We start from the raw sequence: 21,474 nt of genomic DNA on the forward strand, positions 1-21,474 counted from the left end.
CATGGACAACACATTGCATCATTTTGTTGCTTTCTTGCTATTGTCATCATTTTACTTGCAGAATAAAACAAGATATTTTTTTTCCCCCTTTCTCTGCCTTTGCTATGTGTGTAACATTGGGTAGCAGTCTTCCCCTCTGAGAAGGCACAGTAGGCAGCCAGTATGATTAGGCCTAGAAAGCCTATTTTCCCCTTCTGTGCTCATAAGCACGGCTAATGCACAGTGTAAAACCCCAGCTCCTTGTTAATTCACTCCTAAGGTAATCTGATGTTGATTTTGTCAACTTTAATTACAGCTTGTAGGAACACTTCACATCGCCTGCCTCTACTTCAAATTGATATTATGAATATGCAAATGGCCTGGTAATTTGCAGAGAAGTGGGTATTTCAGTTGAGCACACACTAGACAGGTCAATTCTACTGACGCGCTCTGTGGTTTTTTCACCCACACTTCACGGGTGCTTTAGACAAACTGTATTTATTCTTCATCACGGCTTCATGGCTCATCGTGAAAAATGTATAATATTTGCCTGGTGTTTCAGGCTCCGTTTTAAAGCCAAAAGCAGGTAGGACTTGTGGGATTGATATTGGATTATGCGCTTTTTGTTCCGTGTAAGTGTGTGTCGAGAGGAAGAAAGACATAAAAATCTCATTTTGCCACTCTCTTCCTACTCTCTTCGCAGGCCCTTCAAGCAGCAAGGCAATTACTCTTACAGCAACCAGGCAGTGGCCTGAAGTCTCCAAAGAACAACGACAAACATCGTCCACTGCAGGTGAGCAGCTCCTTGTTAATCTCTTAAGTCCATCCATAATACATGGTGCTCTGGAAAAGATTTCCTCTGTTCCACTAGTCTGTTTGATTTGGCAATGTAATTCTGGACTTGTCACTGAAATTCTAAACCTGTCAGGGCTGCCGTTCTGTGAGGAAATGCTCACTCACACACATGCACACACAAAGAGACAAACAGACACAGGAGCACACACCCTCACATACACATATACACACAACCTGCATTTCTGTAGTGAACTTTGTGCTTCTGTCAGGCTTTGTGAGATGGAGGATTACACCTCAGGCATGTCCTACTATGTACGTATAGCAATGAGTGGAGAAGGTAGTCAACAAATTTACTTGCTAACAAAGAATGAATAATAATGTTCATTCTGGCATTATGCATGTCACAAACACAGTGTGTTATTTGCAGTTGGGCATGATTACATTAATATGCATGCTTTCCGGGATAACCTGTCCCTTACATAAACCAACAGACAATTTACTTGCAAAAAATTGCTTATATGAATGACAGCCAGCTGCAGACTTTCCTATAATGTAGTGTATTCTAACTAGCTGCCATTTGAACTCCTCCAAGATAATTTGCCGTATTGATTCCAGTTGCGCTCTATTTCTGTTGTCAGTGATTTGGTAAAGGTCATGCTAGCGTTGTGCACAGTGCATTCCCTCCCACCAGAGCTGTTTACTTCATCGCTGTCAGAGAACATATTAGGCTGTTTCTCTCACATCAGTACGATACAAATGCAGCCTTCATTTCCTGCTTAACATTATGTAAGCGCTTGACATCTACAAGGCTCTGTATTTTTAGGTTCAAACTGAAGTGTGAGAGCATGTGCTCTCTTCGCTGCTAATAAGTGTTATCAGGGATTAGTGGTTTACCTCATTAGTACTCTGTACATTAATTAAATAAACGGGAAAAAAACGGCAGTTAACCCTCGTTGTTAATATTTTCACCAAGTATAACAATGGCGACACCTTCCACTGGAGTCACACCCCAGTCTGTCTAATTATGTAGTGGCAAAAGATAAGCTTTGCAATGGGGTGCCATCATGTCTCTCACTGGAATCAGTCAAATCAGTTGTATTCTGAATGTTAATACACTCAGACTTATCAGTACAAATATGCATTTTGCATTAGAGAATTCATAACTTGGTGTATTTTTTTCCCCCCAGAGCACAGACATTAGTTGTAAAACAAAAGTCTAGCAGGTATTGAATATGCTCAGCCTATTGAATTTCCCCAGCTCTGTGTATACTTAGAGAATGGATTCCAGGCACACTGTGTGACTGCAAATTACCACTCGTACAACACAATACTTAGATGAGGCAGAGTGATATTGGCTGAGGAAAGTCTGTGACAACTGTTGGGCCCGGACAGAGGCTCTGACTCTAATAACACCAGAGGATAGTAAATATTGAATATTTACATTTGCTTATTCCTTCCTTGCCTCATGTTAGCCATATGAATCAATATGAATCGGGGGCTTGTTGAGTCATGGCTACAGGCTGTATTTAATCAGTGATGTTGGGCCACTCTTTATTAACACCTCCTAATGACCAAAAACATTGTGAATGGTAAATCTTTAAATTAAATTATAAATTAAATCTGGTCTCCATGTCAGTTTTTATGTTCCTTGCATTGTTTTCAGCTCACTGAGCATTGCCTGTTTTAGACAGTAATGTTGTATATACTCACATAAGAGCCACCACTTGCTTGGCAGCATGCAAGTAAACGGCTTGAACAGCCCCTCATTAAGTAAGCAAAAGCCTGTGTGTACACGCGACACTGACAAATCCCACCGCTTTCTTCTCAGGAGGAAGGGAAACCATCCATACATCACGTCATATAAATTATTTACCACGTTAGCATCTAAGTGCTGCAGCGTGCAGTTTTAATTACTCGTATTAGTGTCTAAAGGCTCTTTGACTAATTCTATCCGCTCCTGCATCTGAGGCTGTTGACGTGCACACAAGCTGCTTTTCCACATTTGCGTAATGTGACAGGTCTATTATTACCCAGTAAGCCCACGGGAGCACTCAATAAACACCTATTTCTCTCCCGTAAATCCCTGTGCCGTTGCCACACTGCTTACAAGGATTTCCCAAGGCACACAACAGCCCTCTCGCGTCTCCGCAGCTCTCCCACCGCATGGCAATATCTCCTCCGCATTTTATACACTGACATTTAAAACACAAATAAAGGAGTGGCGAGGATGAAAGGAAAGACGGATTACAGTGGAGCCCGCATGCCTGAGAATTGTCCCCTTCCCTTCCCTCCAGATCAGCTCAGTTGTCGGTCTGCATATGTCTAATCTGCATGTAGGTTTGTTTGTTTGCCGCTTCCCCATGGATGCACGTAGGCCATCTAATCGTCTCATCCTGGTGGGCGGAATGGGCATTTAACAGCGCGGGAGCATCTGCCAGAACCCGAAGCTGACACATGTAAGGTGCGCTGAATACGAATGGCAAGGAGTCACACACTGAGCAAACACTCGCATGGCACTCCATGTCAGCGTGTGTATGTGTTGGGGGATGTGTGATGGAGCATATCCTCCTGGATGTCAGAACGGTGGATGAAGAGGGAGAGCTAACCCTTGGCCTGTGGTCACAGCAGGGCTTTTGAGTGCTGCCCAGGGTGCTGGACAGGCATTAACGAGGTGGAGGCATACAATGAGAGAGCGAACAAAAGCACTTTGAGCCTCTGCGCTCATGGACATGCCTGTAACACAGCGCAAACCAGCAACGGTTCACGTTTCCATGGACGAAAGGAACCGCCTCTGGACATGCTGACCTTTGGTTAACTCTGGGTCCGAAGTCTATGAGCAAATGCAACTTTTCAAAACGTACTCTCTGTGCTTGCTCTCAACTTTCTGCCTGGCTTCCTTCCTATGCATTGGCCTAGATGGAGGCTGAGAGAGCTGGCACAGTTTTCTGGATGAGAGGAGAGCCCAGGATTTCGAGATATCCCACCCAATCACGCTGTGAGCACTGGGCCATCTTCAGGGTGTCGCCATTTTAAAGGTCACCGCCGCACACATCTCATCAAAGCACCGCATTCCCGTGCCATGTTCATCTACTTAGTCCTCCATCTGGAACCATGCGAAAAGCCAGCTGAATTTATACAGAGACATATGCTCCCACATTAACATTTATTATTAACTCCACTTCCCCTGGTGGGCTCGCAAGGAGAAATGTAGCTATGTAGAAACCGTTATTCTTATGGAAAGAAAAGACTTGCATGAGGACCTTTGGAGGGTTAGAAGTATGTGTGTGCATATTTCTCTTGGACACCAGCAGTTATTGCTTTTATAACTAGAAAACAAGTTTTTTTTCTGCCTGGATAAATTGCAGAGGACAGCGTGCAGAGTTTGTCATTGTGATGCAAAAGAAGTTGGAGTATAACCCTACGGCTAGATGTAGGGAGAGGAAGAAAAAAAAGTGTGCCACAGTGTGCACGCTTTGATGTAGTAGCAACAAATTTACCTTCTGACAGAAGATTCATGGGAGCAATAAACGAGTTCTAGCAGCCTTTACACATGCAATCTGATTACTCTGGCCAGGGTGTTAATTGGATCCTAACTGGCAGATCTGATATGTGTAGTCTGGTGAAGAGAAGTCTTTCCAAATGATGAACAGAAATTCGCCTAGCTGCTTGAAGCTCATGTAATTTACTGCATGTCATTTGATGAGGTGTTGGATTCGATGGACTCCCTATTACCTGTGACATCAGTGAGAGAGAGAGAGAGAGAGAGAGAGAGAGAGGAGCAGAGAAACAGATTTCCTCACGAAATGCTACACCATACACCTCTTTAATTGTGGTAGTGTAGACATGAGTTTTGAAAAATCCAAATTTAAAAGTCCATAAAAAATCTTATAAGAACTCACAAGCATGCTCAGGCCTTGCTTCATCTTCCGTGGCTCAAGATCAAGAGCACTTGTTCAGCTGGCTGGGGTTCATTCATATTTGAAAGGTCTTCCTTCAGTTCTTTATCTCTGCCTTCTTCCAAGGTTTTAAAGACTCATTAAGGTTTCCTGGAAAGCACCGACAGGCTCAACACAGAAACTTCCATCTGCAGTACACATCTGTACTGATACTTCCTTATATTGATGGAAATGAACGCATGATTATCTACATGGAGATAAATCTTTGTGGAGGGTCTATTGTATCACCATTACCCCTCTGGTGCTTCTAACAGAGCGCTACATCCACGTTATCATCGCTTTAAATGCATTACTTCCCATCAGTGTTGCTGAACTGCAAAATAAATTGATTTGGGAAATCATTCCTGTAATCTACTTAACTCCGGTACTTAGGATCACTCGCATTGATCCCCTAATCCAAACGACCTTTCTGTGTGTGTGTGTGTGAATGTGAAACTAACTGAGAATCTTCTTAAAGGTATGTGAATAGCTGTGTTCCTGGCTATTCATGTTCATATTGGCCACTGGCCCCGGCTTGTTTAAGAGCAATGGCTAATAATTGGAGTAAAGTAGCAGTGTAGGTCTCTAGAAGTTATTTACAGGAGGTCAGGACTTTAAGACCTGAGGCCCCAGGACTCTGCGAATGAGATGAACTGTAGTGGGACGGAGACTGTGGAATCACACTCTCCCTCTTCCACTGTATCTCTGTCCTCGTGCTCTGATCAAACTGAGCTTTACACCTTAATTAACACACCACCTCTCACTGCCAGGCAGCTGAAGTAATTACCACCGCCTGCCCCTCCATTTCTCATTTTGTTTATCTTAACAGTATCTGTAGCGAGTGCCTCCATCATTCCCACCTCTGAAGTGGCCACATTATTCACCCTATTCAGAAGCCAGCCTGCCTTTTTCCACACATCTAATATGGGCCTTCCTTTACTTAGCCTGTCAGCGGTGCAGAAATGGTGTATTGAATTGGCTCCTGCTAACTGTTTCTGCTCTAACCCTGACTGTGTTTCTGGGCTGGTGATAATCGAAACACAGCACTCCAGGCTGTTGTAATGGGGATAAACAAGCAGTGCTAATAGCACTTTGTCAGACTAGCGGGAGAGAAGTGAACAGTGCTTTGGAATGTGTAAAGCACTTCCCAGCTCTTAATAAGAGGCTCTAGGATTGTGCCTTATTCTCACCTGTATAGAGAATGAACACATTACACACAGGCCTTGGAGATTTTCCAGAGTTTCTTCTAGCTTCACTTCAGGTGGGTCCCTTTTTGTACCATAGCACTGCGACAGGACTAATGCCAGATTGTGATTTTCACTTATTATTAAATCTTTATAAAGACCACAAGTTCCATCCAGGTCTGTCTAGTTTTCATCATTTAAAGGCTTATTTTTTAACAATATTCTCTTTAGCTAGCTTTAGCAGCTCGTGTTGTAAGTTTCCTCTGCTGTTCTACATATTGTTTCTCCACACGGTTTTCTAGACATCCTGAGCCTGGTCTGCTGTTCATGAGAAGAGAAAGAATTAGCAGAGCTTTTAAATGCTGTGAGTGTAGTATGAGTGTAGTATGAGCCCTGTAAAGATCTGCCTCATCTTCTTCTTCTTCAGGAAGCCCAGTGTTGCTTTGTCATCACCGTCCAGTTTGGAATTGGCGATTTGCCAAGAGCAGGCCGATGGAAATCATTCCTCTCGCTTTTTATATTATTTATTGTTTCATCAGGTAATAATAATATAGGCCATCTTAATTTTTTTTAACCACATTTATGCCAATGGCAATTCAGAAAGACTGCAAATCCAAATAGAAAGTAAAGCAAACCTGCGTCTGGATCCTGGCCTTTATTACTTTTCCAATGAAAACACACTCTAATCAGTGTTCCCAGTTAATGTCTCAAGTGGGACTGATTTTAGATGATTCTTTAAGAATCCCATTTGGTCACGAGTGTGTGTGGTAATAGATTTTTGGCCGCACCACTGGGGGTTTGTTCTTCGCCATTATGGCGGTGTTTTTGGTGTGGCATCCGTGCGAGAGAGCTGCCTATTGTGTGTGCATGTTTACCGCTCGACCCCTCCTGTAAATGCTCATTAATTTTGTCCCTTCTCTGCAAAATCATTTCCAGGAGAGGCAATTCAGCCTCTGTTCCTTTCAATTCACCCGACTTGTCAATCATCCCCCGGTGCAGTATCCAGCAGAATGGAGGTGTTATATTCCACCAATTATCATGTCATATACTCGAAAATGTAAATGAACGTGTGTGTAAAATTAAATTTATGGGTTGTCAGTGAAGAATAAGAACCAGGAGAGCAATTACTTATCTGCTTTCATCTTTCAAGCTCTGATACGTCAGGCAGAAAAGCACGCCGTTAAATGCAGGAATTAGCATTGTGCAGGGCTCCCAGTGAATGGGTCGGGGCCTTCCACTTTGCCTTTTTCCTCTCGCCTCTTTTTGTTTGGAAGAGCGATGAAATGAAGATGATTATCATCCATCTCTCCACTAAAAAGCTAATGAAAGGCTGAAAGGCGCTTCCTGACTTCATTTGTTTGCTGTTTTCTCTCTCCCTTTGTGAGGGTGGGCTTCTTGCTCAGTGCCTCTGAAATGATTAAGAATCACGTTTTCCACTCACTGCCTGTTTTACTGCGCGTAATCGGACTGGATAGATAAATAAACTAATACCTCATTGTTGTGAAATTTACATGTTTATTGCATTCAGTGGACTGTAGAAGCACCGAGAGTTCTTTTGTTGTTCGCCAAAAGCTCATTTAAATAGACAAATAATGAGCGTAATGAGAACATCTCTTGCGCTTCTCTGCTTTGGTCTTTGTATTGTCGTTTAGTCCGACGCAGAACCCCAGTTGAACCTGGGGGTAATTACACATCACAAATGTGTCTTAAGGTTTAATAACATTGAAGGTGTAAGCATACATTTGCATAATTACATGCAGCTGTTTAATTTGTGACTTTGTTGCTTTATTCATTGTTTTTTTCTTCTTCTACTTTTTTTTTCCCTTTCTCTCCTATCACTTTCACATTCCCCCAAGAGTGTTAGAGAGAGTGATAGTGTGTGTGTGTGTGTGTGTGTGTGTGTGTGTGTGTGTGTGTGTGTGTGTTTCAACTCCTCCATGGCAGAGCTTGTTGAGTTTTGGGGCCATTCTAATGAAGAATGGTGCTTGGATTTGTTTGAATATGAATATGAATGTGCAGTGAGGATAGAGTGTGACCTTCATCTCTGCGACTCAGTTCATCAGGATTAGTCAAGCTGGGCGATCAGGAGCGCTAATGCATAATGACTTCTAAAATGAAAAATGTGTAGTGACCATGCAAATGTCTCTGCTAATCAAAGAGGGGAACCTGAGCCAGGGCGAGCGAGGAGAGCAAAACAAGGACGTGTCAAGGCCCCGAAAGCTCGGATGTATGGAAAGCAATCAAGCAGCTTGATTAGCCGTCGTGAGGAGCACCCGTGTCTCTACAGCCCTCGGCACACCACACACCATGCTCACACCCCATGGTCCGCCACTCACTCCTCTTACTGACCAGCACTGACACACACCGTGTTTTAAACTGAAATAAGGCGACCTTGAACGTTATACTGTAAATATACACTGCTAATAATAAAGCAAGCGTTAGGTTAAACTTTACGTTATAGAGTAAGCTCTTCTGCAGTAAGTAGTTTTGTTGTTGTTGTATTTGTTCACTTTTTGTTTTTTTATCCACGAAAAAAAGAACTGACATGAATTAACACGCACAGTTGTTAGTATTCCCGTGTTAATATTCATACATAAAAAAGTCGACTCAGCTAGCTCTATTGATCTGTTTGGTCTGAAAGCACTGCTGTCTAATAACAATCAGGATACAATCTTTTTAAAAAATTATGTTTTCTGCACAGTTTGACAGCTAGTTTTTAAATGATTCAAACACGTTATAAAAAAAACAGTGTCTGGAAGAAGAATTATGCATCTGGATGCTTGAAACTTGGTAATTCAGCTCATTTTCTTGTAAACAGAAGAAACAGGAGATTTGGTCACAGTGAGGAAAGAGGAAAGAACGCCTGCACTCACACACACAGACCGTTTAAACAGATTTAACTACATGCGTCTGCACATGTAGTCTGATGCATCTCTGATTGATTTCTGATTGCTGCATTATGCATTATATGCATATCATAATAATTGACCGCCAACTTCCTGTGTTGTTCCTCATTTGCAGATGTTTTGCCACATTAACAATCTGTTTTGCCTTCATTTTTAATTAGTTTAAGGTGCCAACCTCTACATTTATAGACCATGTGACTCTAATGGCAGGCTATATACATATATATATATATGTGTGTGTGTCTTGGGAGCATTTATGCTTTTATTCTCATGGGATTAATCCCTATTTATATATAATCCAAAATGCACAAAGGCCTTGAAATGCTTGTGCTTTTCTCACTTAAGGTACTCAACCTAAAAGAGATAGCAGAGCTCCAATCTCACATATACTTTAGTGGTCAGAAAAGGAGATAGCACTGATCTCTCTCTTTTTATGTCGTTGTGTAGGTGCCAGTGTCAGTGGCCATGATGAGTCCACAGGTCATCACTCCCCAGCAGATGCAGCAGATCCTTCAGCAGCAGGTCCTCTCGCCTCAGCAGCTCCAGGCGCTTCTACAGCAACAGCAGGCAGTCATGCTGCAGCAGGTACACACCTGCACACACACACACACACACACACACACACACACAAAACAACTAAGAACTGCTACGTTCTTAGGACACTGGTTAAGTGTGGTTAATTAATAACTACCTAATAAATTGGTAAAATATTACTTTTATAGTGATTTTATTTGGCCAAAACAGGTCTATAGGTTAAAATGTGAATGCGTGGTGTGCCTCTTTTGCTTGTCAGCATCACAGGACTCATTCTGAGCACAAGACAGTAATCAGTTATGTCAAATCATGTTTTATTGGGTATACAGTGTACTAAATGACTTCTAGAAGGCGATTGTGTTATATGCTATGTAGTGAGCATGTATATAATGAATAAGAAGCCATTCTGCCTAACTGCCTAACTGTTACTGCTAACTCAAGCAGTATGTAATTTGTAAGTAAAGTTTCAGATCCATTTTTATTTGCTTAAAGTTCGTATAAAATTATGATTTTTCTGTCTTGTTTTTTTTTTGGCTTTAGAAAGCAACACAGTTTTTGACTGCCGTTTATGCAATATGAACAGGCACTGTAGCACTCCTACTAATGTTCACTCTGTGAGCCAGTGTAAAATTATAGGCTCTGTAATATTCAAATGCATTCGAATGGTAAATGAATTAAATTGGCTGTCAGGGTTTTGCCACTTTGTCTAAAATGGGAAATGTTGGTCTTCTGTTATTAAATTGGAGCTGTTCAGCAACGCTAAGTAATTCTTTGCACGTGTCAAGACTATTTATTTTAAATATTGAGTAATCAATTTATTGTGCTCAGCTCCAAAATTACCCAAAAAAGCATCACTAATATTTATGCACGTGAATATGTTCATTATATTCTTTTTTTAAAAATACATAGGACTGGACAATATTTTATAAAAGATCGTATTACGATGCTTCAGTATATTTTCATGATACATAATATGTATTACAGTTTTTTAGTGAGGAAGTGGCAAAAAATATTCAGTATTTAGTAAAAAAAAGTATTCAACCAGGAAATGAAGGAAAATTAAGTAATTGGTAAGAAAAAATCTTAACTTCTTGTTACTGCAAAAGCACTGCAGTTGCTTGGTGTTATGTAATTATTGAAACTTGAATTCCTTCAGTACTCTCAGAAAATCATACTGCGACATTATTATATTGTCAAATTTCCCAAACCGAAATCAGCCATCCATAGGTATAGACATACGTAAGTATACGCACCCTTCCTCCAATGCTCCTATTCTTGAGATTAGATGAGGGAAACAATAATGGACAGGCGTATAATTAGGTGTTTTCAATAGGGACATCTTTCAAGGACTGATGCAGTAAAGACATAAGTGAGGCTGACAGGAGAGACTTCAGCATGCCCTGACTTCACTCACCAGACTATGTAGAACTTGACACTCAAATTTAGACCTCCTTTAAAGGTCTCCTCATAGTGCTGGAAAGACCTATCTTCTTTAGCTTCGCTCTTAAGAAAATCTTCATTAACAGCCCTGAGTAACTTGGTGCTGTTTCATCTGGAAGAGATGTAGTCCACATTGAGCAATGTTGCTCTTCATGGCGCTGAGTAGAAGTGTGTTAAAGGCATTAATTCACAGTGATGAATCTGCTCCTCAGAGTGCTCCTCAGCATTTCACTGCCTGTCAGGACATCAGAGCAAAAATATATAGTGCAGGTGATTAATCGTTCCTGCTGGAATATCATGCAGGAGCATTTAAGGCCCATATGGAGAAGTGCTGGAGTATTCGATCAGCGTATTTATGTGGGACGGGCCGTAGATTTGTTTATTCACTTGTATTTCAGATGTCTGGTAAAAAGTTTTATGTTTGTGGTAATAAAAGCTAAAGCCCCCAAAAGATTATTACAAACTGCACTGTCAATTCAGTTGGATGTGCACTGATTAGACTGCTATCCTAGCTTCTGTTATTAGTGCTGGCTTTTTATAACTCAGAGGAGCCACAGGAGTGTTTTCACTCAGTGTGTGACTGTTTCTCCACAGCAACACTTGCAGGAGTTCTACAAGAAGCAGCAGGAGCAGCTTCATCTCCAGCTTTTGCAACAACAGCACCCCAGCAAACAGGCAAAAGAGGTAATGACACACACTCAAACACACACACACACACACACACACATTTTAGTGACTTCAGTGACAGCAGAAAGTTGCACTACAGTAAGTCTCAGCATTAAAGCTGGTTCTGCTGACTCTGTGCAAAACACTGGGAGGAGTCTTGCTTTTTACATTAAAGGAAACTTCTAATGGCTGCTAGGAGAGCTCTGTGCTGACAGTGTAGTATGGCAGGCAGGCAGACAGACGCAGGCTTTGGCAGGTGTCAGGCTGCTAGAGGATGCAAAGCGAGAGTGCTGTTAAAGGCCCAGTGTAGCACGCAGGATGGGACAGACGTACACAGGGTCCGCTGATTAATGAAGCAACGCTGCCGGTCTGGGCCGATGAGCTGAAAAGTTCGTCCACAACACGCTCATAAATCACGCTGACAGTCAGTTTACAGACAGAGAGGGAGAAAGGGGGAGAGAGAGACACACAGGGCGACAGGCATCAAAAACAAAACACAGCACGTGGGGGGCCCAAATCCAAACAGAACAGTTAAATTGATCAGGTATATGGCAGATCCCACACACACACACACACACACACACACACACACACACACCCTGTCTCTTCATCTCTTTCTTCCCGTGTCCCATTATGCAGAGCTGAGAGGAAGCAGGCATGACCTCCCGAAGGCTTTGTTTCTGTTTGGATTTGTGAATAGAATTTCTTCAGGCCTCCACCATCAAATATGGAATAGAAATTGCTCCCTTATTTCTCTCGAGACACAGAGGCCAATCCACACGGCTCACTCCATTATGCAGCCTGTTTTCCAGTGAGCGCATCACAAGTTGTGCTTTCTCTATAACCCCCCCCACCCTAAACTAAAACAGAGAGGTCTTCCACAGCAGTGAACGTGTCCGAGGCTGAAGTGTGATGTGTTGAAGAGCTCCTCCGGGGCCTGCTCTACTCTGCTCGCTCTTGTAATTCCAGGCAAAAATGGGAAGTTTTCTTCCTCTGACTTGAGTACCAGGTTGTAATGTATTCTGACAAGAGAAGAGAGTAAGTGCTGAAGCCTTCCGAGTGTCTGTGGAAGCCCTTTGCTAGAGATCCTAGTTTACTAATAGACCTCTGGAGACCATGCGCAGAGTCCACTGAGAACCAAAGCTCAGACGTTTTTAAAACTGGCGCCTAAAACCTGGTAATGAATTCAGTTCATAGGGCGTATAAATACTATAGAATGGTAGACTTTGACAGATACAAGACTTCAGTACAGACATAATACAGAAATGTCAGTCACATGATACGCAGTATAAAAATATATGTAAGATTTCCGCTTTCAATTACATGCTTCTTCATGTTAATCCCTTTTTGTTTTTAAAGGAAAACACTGGTGTATTTCAGCCTAATCTCTGTCTAATCTATCTGTAGCATAAGGACAGTATAGACAGACAACAATTGCTACACATTTCCCTGTCCTCATAAATGAAAATCTCACCTTACTTGAATCTCCCTTACAATGGAAGCCTAAGGGCAGTTGTTGGATTACATCAATAAATGTTTATGCGACACATGTATAACACTTTCTTCATTAATTCCTTAATCATTAATTCATTCATCTTCACTAACCTCTTTATCCTGGTCAAAGTTAGCGCTAGATCCAGAGCCTATCCCAGGAACACAGGGTACAAGGCAGGAATGTAACACTACCCTCTGCACCACCATGCTGCCCTGTCAGACATACAGCATTTGATAATTCCATGAAGGGACAACATTTTCAGGGGGGAAAGGTTGTGATTATGCGTTACAATCATTAAAAATAAACACAGAAGAGCCTCAGGTTTTGTCTGAACATGTGTCATTACCATAAGACCTCTGGGAAAACGTAAGTAACCAGAATGACTACTGTATAAAGTTCAGTGTTTGAAAGTTGGATAAAACTGCAAAGGAACAGGTTTGATAATAATTTCTCTCATATCCATGTCATTCTAAGACAGTCATAGCTTGGAATTTGCATTTATTGACAGAACTCAGCAACCGCCCTTAGGCTTCCATTATAACTGTGTATCGAACAAACATGTTTACTGTGCTTTTCTCAGTACAGGGAAATATCAAAATTCTTGTAATCGCCCATCCACTATTGATTTAGTGAATATAAATTAAGCTGAAAAATGTATTCCTTTAATCATGAATTTCTGATTTTGGGCAATGGAACAATAGTGCGGCTACGCTTCGCTCACACTAAGCTGCCCTGTTTTTCTGATGTTGCGTGTTGTTGTGGACGTTGTTGTTGTTTTGCTCTGCCTTATGTAAGAAGCAGACTAAGCTGGCAGTAAACAAGGGAGAGGGAGGGGGAGCTGGGGGATGGCTGTTCTCTCTCTTCCACTCTCTCTCTCTCTCTCTCTCTCTCTCTCTCTTCTGCTCTCTCTCTCTCTCTCTCTCTCTCTCCCTGCAGCCTCATAAGCACTAATAGACCATTTGAAATGCAAGATAATTAACTATCAGCAAAGGGGGGGAGGAGATTTACCCCTTGCCCCGCCCTCACTCATACCATACACTCCTCAATCCTCCTAGCACCCTGTAGAGAGGTAGAGAGAGAGAAAGAGAGAGAGAGAGAGGGCATGAGGAGGAGGGAGAGAGAGGGATGAAAAGAAGCGAAAGAGCACTAGAGTCATATGTATGTTGAGCTCCCACTTGCTTGTTAATGTGTGTGATTTGTGTGTGTGTGTGCGTGTGCGCTGTGTATCACACTCTCACTATAGCAACAGCAGCAGCAGCAGCATCAGCAGCAGTTAGCGGCACAGCAGCTGGTCTTTCAGCAGCAGCTCCTGCAGATGCAGCAGCTCCAGCAGCAGCAGCACTTGCTCAGCATGCAGCGGCAGGGCCTGCTTTCTCTGCCCCCAGGCCCAGGACAGAGCGCCCTCCCTGCGCAGACTCTCCCGCCAGGTAAACCCGCCACCATCACGTGACTCGCACTCACATGCTCTGTCTGTGCACGGCTCACTCTTCCGCTCTCGCTCCCTGTTTGTCTCTCCTCATGTTTCCTCCTCCTTGTTGATCTCTTGCTATCTGTCTGCCGCTCTTCCCTCACCTCTTTTCTTCTCTGGTGTCTGTGTTTGCATGCTTGTTGTTCTCGCTCGCTCTCTCCCTCTCTCTCTCTCTCTCTCTCTCCCCTCCTCCCTCGCTGCTTGGTGTTGTTGTTATTGTTGTTGTTGTTTACTGCCTCGCACTGCGAGCCCAGAAAATGAAGAGCTGCCATTTGCTTTGGCTGGAACGAGCACCCAGTGCCGCATTAGTAGATAACAACAGTGGCAAACGGGTCTTAAGTGCAGACTGGTTGGAACGTTGTGGCGTAGGACTGTTGTTGTCTCAGCTGAGGGATTACATGATGATATGACTTTGCAGACAGAAGCTTGTTTGTGAGGCTGTAATCGTGGCTAGATGAGTTCCAGACTGCTAGCAGTCGAGCACTTTTGGATTCTGCATTCAGAGCAAAGAGATGAAGGTGCAAGTGGATCTTTTTCCTGTCTATCTGCAAATGCTTAAAAGACACAGTGGAGATTTGGAAACTATGGATGAAGAGCGTGAGACTCAGAAGGACAGTACAGGTGCACATTTTCTAATATTTTGCTTGTGCCAGTCTTGCTTATGTCTGTTTTAACCATGGGCTTAGATTTTGTAAGGACAAATAGGGCTGGGAAGTGATAGAAGGGGATTAAATGAAGATTCTAAGGTTGAACAACACCATCAAACCAAAGAACAATCTATCTAACAGATTTAATAATGTGAGAGAAAGATGAACAGGATGTTCATGTGTGTATGCCAGTTGGGTAGCTTAGTAATTAGCATGTTTTGTGATCTAACCTTAACAATGAACTAACTGTTAGACATAACGAAGACAGCAGAAAAGCTAACATAGACATAACATAGACAGCAAATATGCTATAATAATCATAACATAGACAGTAAAAAAGATAACAGACATTGCATAGACACACTGTAGACAGCAGAAACGCTAACACAGAGACATGACGTAGACAGCAAAAATGTTAACATAGACATAATAAAAATGTTTTGTAGTACTTTGTTTTTTAATCTGTCAGTGGCAAGACAAATAAAAATGCAAACTTAAGACTTTATCTCGGCGTATATCCAAGATAAGTGGCTTATATAAGTGTCTTGTTTCTAACTGTCTACAATGAGAAGGTGGCTGTTGAACATATTTAAGTGCAGTAAGACCAGACTGCTTTTAAACCTCAATTACAGGCTTAAATATCAATGGCTAGTTTTACATCCTTTACAGCTTTACATTTCCATATCATCCCAACCTAAATCTACACCTGTGGTATTACCTAGAATATCTGCGCCAACCTGTTTCTTGTTAGGAAGTGGTAGTAGTATGTGGTCAAACATGCTTGACTGACCTTGATTGTGTACGTGTGTGTGTGTGTGTGTTACAGCAGGCCTGAGCCCCGCCGAGCTCCAGCAGTTGTGGAAGGACGTGACCAGCGGCCACACCATGGAGGATAATGGCCTGAAACACAGCGGCCTGGACCTCAGCACCACCAACTCTTCCTCCACTACCTCCTCCAACACCTCCAAAGCTTCTCCGCCAATCACCCATCACCCCATCTCCAACGGCCAGTCCCCGGCCATCAACGCCCGCAGAGAGAGGTACCTCCACGGATACACACACAAGATCACACACACATGCACAGATGAATACACACAGGGATGGATGATGTGCTGATAAGTCTTTTAGCAAGAAATTCTCACTGTACACTTTTCTGATTGTTGTACGTATCATCACTTCCGAACACTGCCCATAATGAAAAATATATAATTACAATGTTATCTTAAACCTACTTTTTATCAGTTGAGTAATTCTTTTTGCCTTATTCCTTTTAAAATAGTTGATTTTGGGGATTTTTGGGATTGGGTGCCTGTTGTGGCATTCCTATTTTGCTGGTGTATTCTGTAAATAAATTTCATGATACGCATCATATATTATGAAAACATTGTCAAGTATTTTTACATGATATTTGGTCATATCCCCTACTTCATACACATACATGCTTTGAAGGTGACATACAGTTATATTTTCTTACATCTTCCTTCTGGGCGTACATGCATAAACAGAGCATCTAATGCATATATAAATGCAACACATGCACCCAAATACAAGCCACAGGCGCCTGTTTAAACTCCTTTTCATGTAAGACATCGTCTGGAAAAAAAAAGAAAAAAGTGCTGTTGTATTTGTCCCCATTTAGAACAAGAGAGAGACATATTTATTCCTAAAGGAAGAGCATGCTATTTTCTTGTTTGTTTGCTCATCAATACTTCATCATAAGCATGTGCAATAATAGTCAAAACCAGCCAAAATGTCCCTGGAGACGTAGGGACTGTGTGTTGTTGTATAGACGGTTATCAAATTATATCAAAAGCAAGGAGGTGCATCTCGCAGGAGCACGCAACAAACAACTCTCACTGTACATGAAGCATTTCGCGCCTGCTTTCTCTTTTGGAATTACCTCGGCAGCTCAGGCTGTCATGTAAACAGAATACTAGATGCAAGTGTGACATTTCCTTGCTGTTTATCCATGTGATGGTCCTTTTGTTTGCTGCTCTGCCGGTGTGAAACAGCATTTTGCATTTCTGTCTACCTGCTCCATACATTATTCAGGCTCCTGCTGCCACACGAGACACGCGGAGCCCCAGCCGTCGACTTCGCTGTTAGCGCAGGTGTTGTGTAATTAGGTTAAAGTAGATAGCATCTGAGCAGCTACTTAAGCCCTGCTCAGAAAAAATATATATCTTTCGAAAGCAGTTTTTTCTCGGAATACAGAAAAATAAGATAAAACATGGAGGAGGGAAACAATGCGAAACAGAAAAAAATAATTTTAATGGATCAGAATGTCTTAGGGGCCCAAGGCCTCTCAGAATGATTGAGCGTGGAAAGTTGTCAAAGCTCTGCTGCTTACTAACAGGAGGTGATTGTTGTTGGCAGAGCTGAGTGTAAAATAGCCAGTGAGGTCTGTCTAACGTGCTCACACACGCACACACACAAACACACACACACACACACACACACACACACACACATGGACCTGTTGAGCCTCTTAGCCCCCTGTGTGCTAGGTTTATTCCTCAGCCCTAACATACCTGAGGTGAGTTTGTAACTGACTGCTGACTTCTTACAGCAGATCTTGTGCTTAAATGTAGCGCTTATGCTAATAATTAATCTCCTGATGTGATTATTGCATGGTGTCAGTTTTGCATCTTTAGACTGATGGTCACACCTATTCATTTCTTTTGTTTTTAGGCTGTTTTTATTGTATTTTTATGTATTTTGTTTATGTTGTTTTATGCTTATATTATTTTATTGTGTAACGTGACCTCGGGTCTGAGAAAGGTGCTATATAAAATAAATTATTATTATTATTATTATTAGTAGTAGTATTATTATTATTATTATTATTATTATTATCCCAACAAATTGTTAATAGGCTCATAAAATGGTCTTATTATCAATACCAAGAATACAAATGAAATTATTTTTGCTCTCCCTCCTGATTCATATCCACATTTATTTGTTGCTATACCACAGCATTGTTGTATTCTCAAATCTGATTGGTCAGAAAGTGTTAATTTACTATAACATCAGCTTAGACAGTAGTCAAATTCTAATCACAGGTTTAGACAGGAGTTGTAATACAAAAGGACATATCTGACAATAAAGGTTGTATCGTGTCACATGGTGTCACTGTTATTTTCCGCTGTCTGAAAATCTTTAGGAAAAGGGTGACTGGTGTTTCCCATCTATATTTCACACCTTGTTTAGTCCTCAGGTGTAAATTATAATAATCAATAAACAGACAGTAGCACCTTGAAGAGGTTGTGTGCCTGATTTTGCAGCTTTTCTTAGCAGGCAGCAGCATTTGTGCCTTTTCTCTAATTAGTTCTCTTCCCTTTGCTGCCAGTCAGACCTTTCTGGAGAACAGAGCTGAATCTGAATTGACCTGTTTTGACCCGATTGTCACTGATTGTAACCTGACAGGTGCAAGTAACCTCCAGCAATTGTGCCTATTGTAAAGAATCTGACTCACTCACTCTCTCTCTCTCTCTCTCTCTCTCTCTCTCTCCCTCCCTCTCTGTGTGTGTCTGTCTCTCACCTTCTTAGCTCGTTACATGAAGAGACTGGAGCGTTACACTCACATTCCCTCTATGGTCATGGCGTGTGCAAATGGCCGGGCTGTGAGAGCATCTGCGAGGACTTCGGACAGTTTTTGAAGTAGGTATCCTCGATTATTTGTAACAGTTTGGCTCTGTGCAAAAAAAAAAGAAAAAAAAGAAAAAAAAAGAAAAACTATACATTGGGATTTCTTATGTATCATGGATAAATGCTAGGATCCTAATATTCCCAGCTCATGTAGAAATGCTAGCTACAAAGCCATAGTTCATCACAAATCATATTAAACTCAGGCATTTCCTGTGGTTAGTTACTTCAATGATTGTTCGTTAAAATAGTGATTAATTTTTAAAAAAAACTGCAAAACGCACACAGAATGTGGTTTTAACACCAGCACTGAAGGCGCTGAAAGATTTCACAGTCAGTTGAAAAGTGTAAAACTTGTGTAATGGTGCTTCTGACTGGTTTTCAGCGTTATCAGTCAGTCTGTTAGAGCTGGAGCTTTGGAATGTCCGTCAGTTTCCTGCAGCAGCCGTGAGGAAAGCATGATAGGATGGTGAGAAGTGCCAGAAGCTAATGGCAGCTTGTGTAGCCATGTTATCCCCTCACAACGGGATACATTTAGTGTTGTCATGGTGCAGCCAATGGAGTGAAATGAATTCTTCATGCTCCATCAACAATTTAGTTAATTAGCTCATTTGTAATTGGTCTGCTTTGTTGCTGGGATGTTAGTGAGGGCCATCAAAGGAGAAGGTGTTTGCTGTGCCGGAGATTATAGGTTATCACATTGCCACTTGGAGACAAGTGCCTCAACGTCAAAAGAAGAACTGTTCATTTGAATATTCTAATCAGGTTTGTTAATTAACTGTGAAATAATGATCTTGCACGCGTTATAGTGGGCGCAAATGTCCATGTCAGTTCGCATAAACAGCATTTGAAAGTGGGGACATTGTTCTTTTTTTATAGATTGGGTAGTTCAGAGGCATTAGACATGTGAGAGTTAACTCCAAACAGAGTGTAGATATGGATGAAACTATATCCAAAGACAGGGCCCTCAGCTTAAATAGGCTCTTACAGACTTAAGTAAATTCACTAACTAGAAATTGTGAAAATATTTTTGCAGTGTTGAGATGAACAAATAAATATGCGGAGACCAGAATTTACTCTAATGCTTACATGTACATATGTTCTATATGTTCTCCATGGCATGACCATGATCACATTATAAATTATAAATTACATTATAAATCATGATCACCATCTTAATAAACTCCATTCACTATTAAATCAAGCAGAGAGACATACCTTAAAAAAGAAAAGCTCTGTGTGACATGTTGCATAGTAGGGCATTGCAACAACAGTCAGTGTGTGAAGCAGCATGTGTTTCAAGTGTGTAGCGCTGAAATAAGCACGACGCTCCCCTGATCATTCCCTGACTCAGAATCTCCAGTACAGTAAGCCTCACCTGAAACCCCCTCCACAAAGCCAGTGTGATCTGAGCCATCGAGATGGCGGGTGTCACTGTGCTTTGGAGGAGCTATTGTCTGTGTCAGGAAGAGGCTTTTAATGTTTTAGGCGATGGCAGTCACTGCCACGCATCATCCCGGTACACATGCCTAAAATGGTTTACATAAAACAGGTGTCAGAATCAAATGGTACCTTTGAAGGGGTGGCGGGCGGCTTGGGGTTGTAGCTGCTGGTGAAGAATTTGCACTGTGCGTTTAAGAAACTTGTCAAGATCAGCATTTAATAGCTGTTCAGTATTCTTTTAAGTGTTTCTCACCTGGAGAGGTAGCCTAGAGGTGCCTGGCACCTTACATTAGCTCTGAAATTCAAATGGAATATTACTCTGTGTGTGGTTGTGGGTGTGTTTCCTCAAGATATGTATATTTATGCAACAGAGAATGCATTATTCTGAGAGCTTCTTGTGCTCGTGGTGCGATTCAGGGCAACTTATTTGGGGATAATGTCAAATTAAAAGAAGTGCATAATACATTCATGCCACCCAAGTTCTGCTCTTCGAGTGCTGGCAAGTTTATTATTATATAAGCTGCAGATTGCTGCCCTACTTCTCAAGTTGGGTTTCTTTCACGTGTGTGTGGAGGACGAAAGGGAAATGATGCAGTTCAATGTATTTTTACTGGATATTTACAGTAAATGTCCTGCAGATGGCTATTACGTCTTCAGTGATCTCAGTCACCATTTTTCCAGCTTAGTGTTCAACTCCCAACCTTACCTAATATTGCATAATATCCCTAATTTCCTAATATATATATATATATATATATATATATATATATATATATATATATATATATATTAGCATGTTGCTTCATAGCACAGAAGAGTTTGCCCCTCTCCAGCCCCTGTGCTCACCAGGTTGTAGGCTTGTTACAGTGTCAAAGTTTTATGGTTAGTCACGATGTATGATTGGGCAGTTACCTCACTATTGACTTTAATACTGTTTAAAATGCATTTCCTTCTATTTCCCTGTACTGCAGTAACTCTCATGCCTTTTGTGTCTGGCTGTGACTCCCCAAAAATTTGCAACCCCTTCCCTTTGGATTCCCTCTAAATCATACTACAGTAATCTCTCATAGGGGACGCGGACTGCACTGAAAACCCTTGGGCTGCATAATCCGCTACTGTTCTAAATACGCCTTTAATTTTTACAACACGTTGGTGTGTTTTAAAATGGTTGGTTAATACCATGATACCATGATGATACCATAATATTTTTAGGCTACGTTATCATTTTGTGGCGTCCTGAGTGTTTTAGCCAGACCAGGCAACAATGCTATGTACATTACTTATCTGTAGACTGTTTTAAGATTCGATTGTCATTACCTCCATCTGAGGTATGGTTA

General features: G+C 41.7%; 1 protein-coding gene across 8 annotated transcripts in view; it reads left to right on the forward strand.

The window, feature by feature from the left end:
- foxp2 (forkhead box P2) overlaps positions 1-21,474 on the forward strand; it is a 92,110-nt gene that overhangs the window by 53,423 nt on the left and 17,213 nt on the right. For all 8 annotated transcript variants that reach the window (XM_026923601.3, XM_026923607.3, XM_026923608.3 and 5 more), the window contains 6 exons: positions 683-772; positions 9,247-9,384; positions 11,368-11,457; positions 14,178-14,361; positions 15,876-16,089; positions 18,599-18,709. In XM_026923601.3, the coding sequence (XP_026779402.1) occupies positions 683-772; positions 9,247-9,384; positions 11,368-11,457; positions 14,178-14,361; positions 15,876-16,089; positions 18,599-18,709 (827 nt within the window). The remainder of the gene's footprint in view (positions 1-682; positions 773-9,246; positions 9,385-11,367; positions 11,458-14,177; positions 14,362-15,875; positions 16,090-18,598; positions 18,710-21,474) is intronic.

Source organism: Pangasianodon hypophthalmus, chromosome 18 (genome assembly GCF_027358585.1).
Source record: "Pangasianodon hypophthalmus isolate fPanHyp1 chromosome 18, fPanHyp1.pri, whole genome shotgun sequence".
NCBI lineage: Eukaryota > Metazoa > Chordata > Actinopteri > Siluriformes > Pangasiidae > Pangasianodon > Pangasianodon hypophthalmus.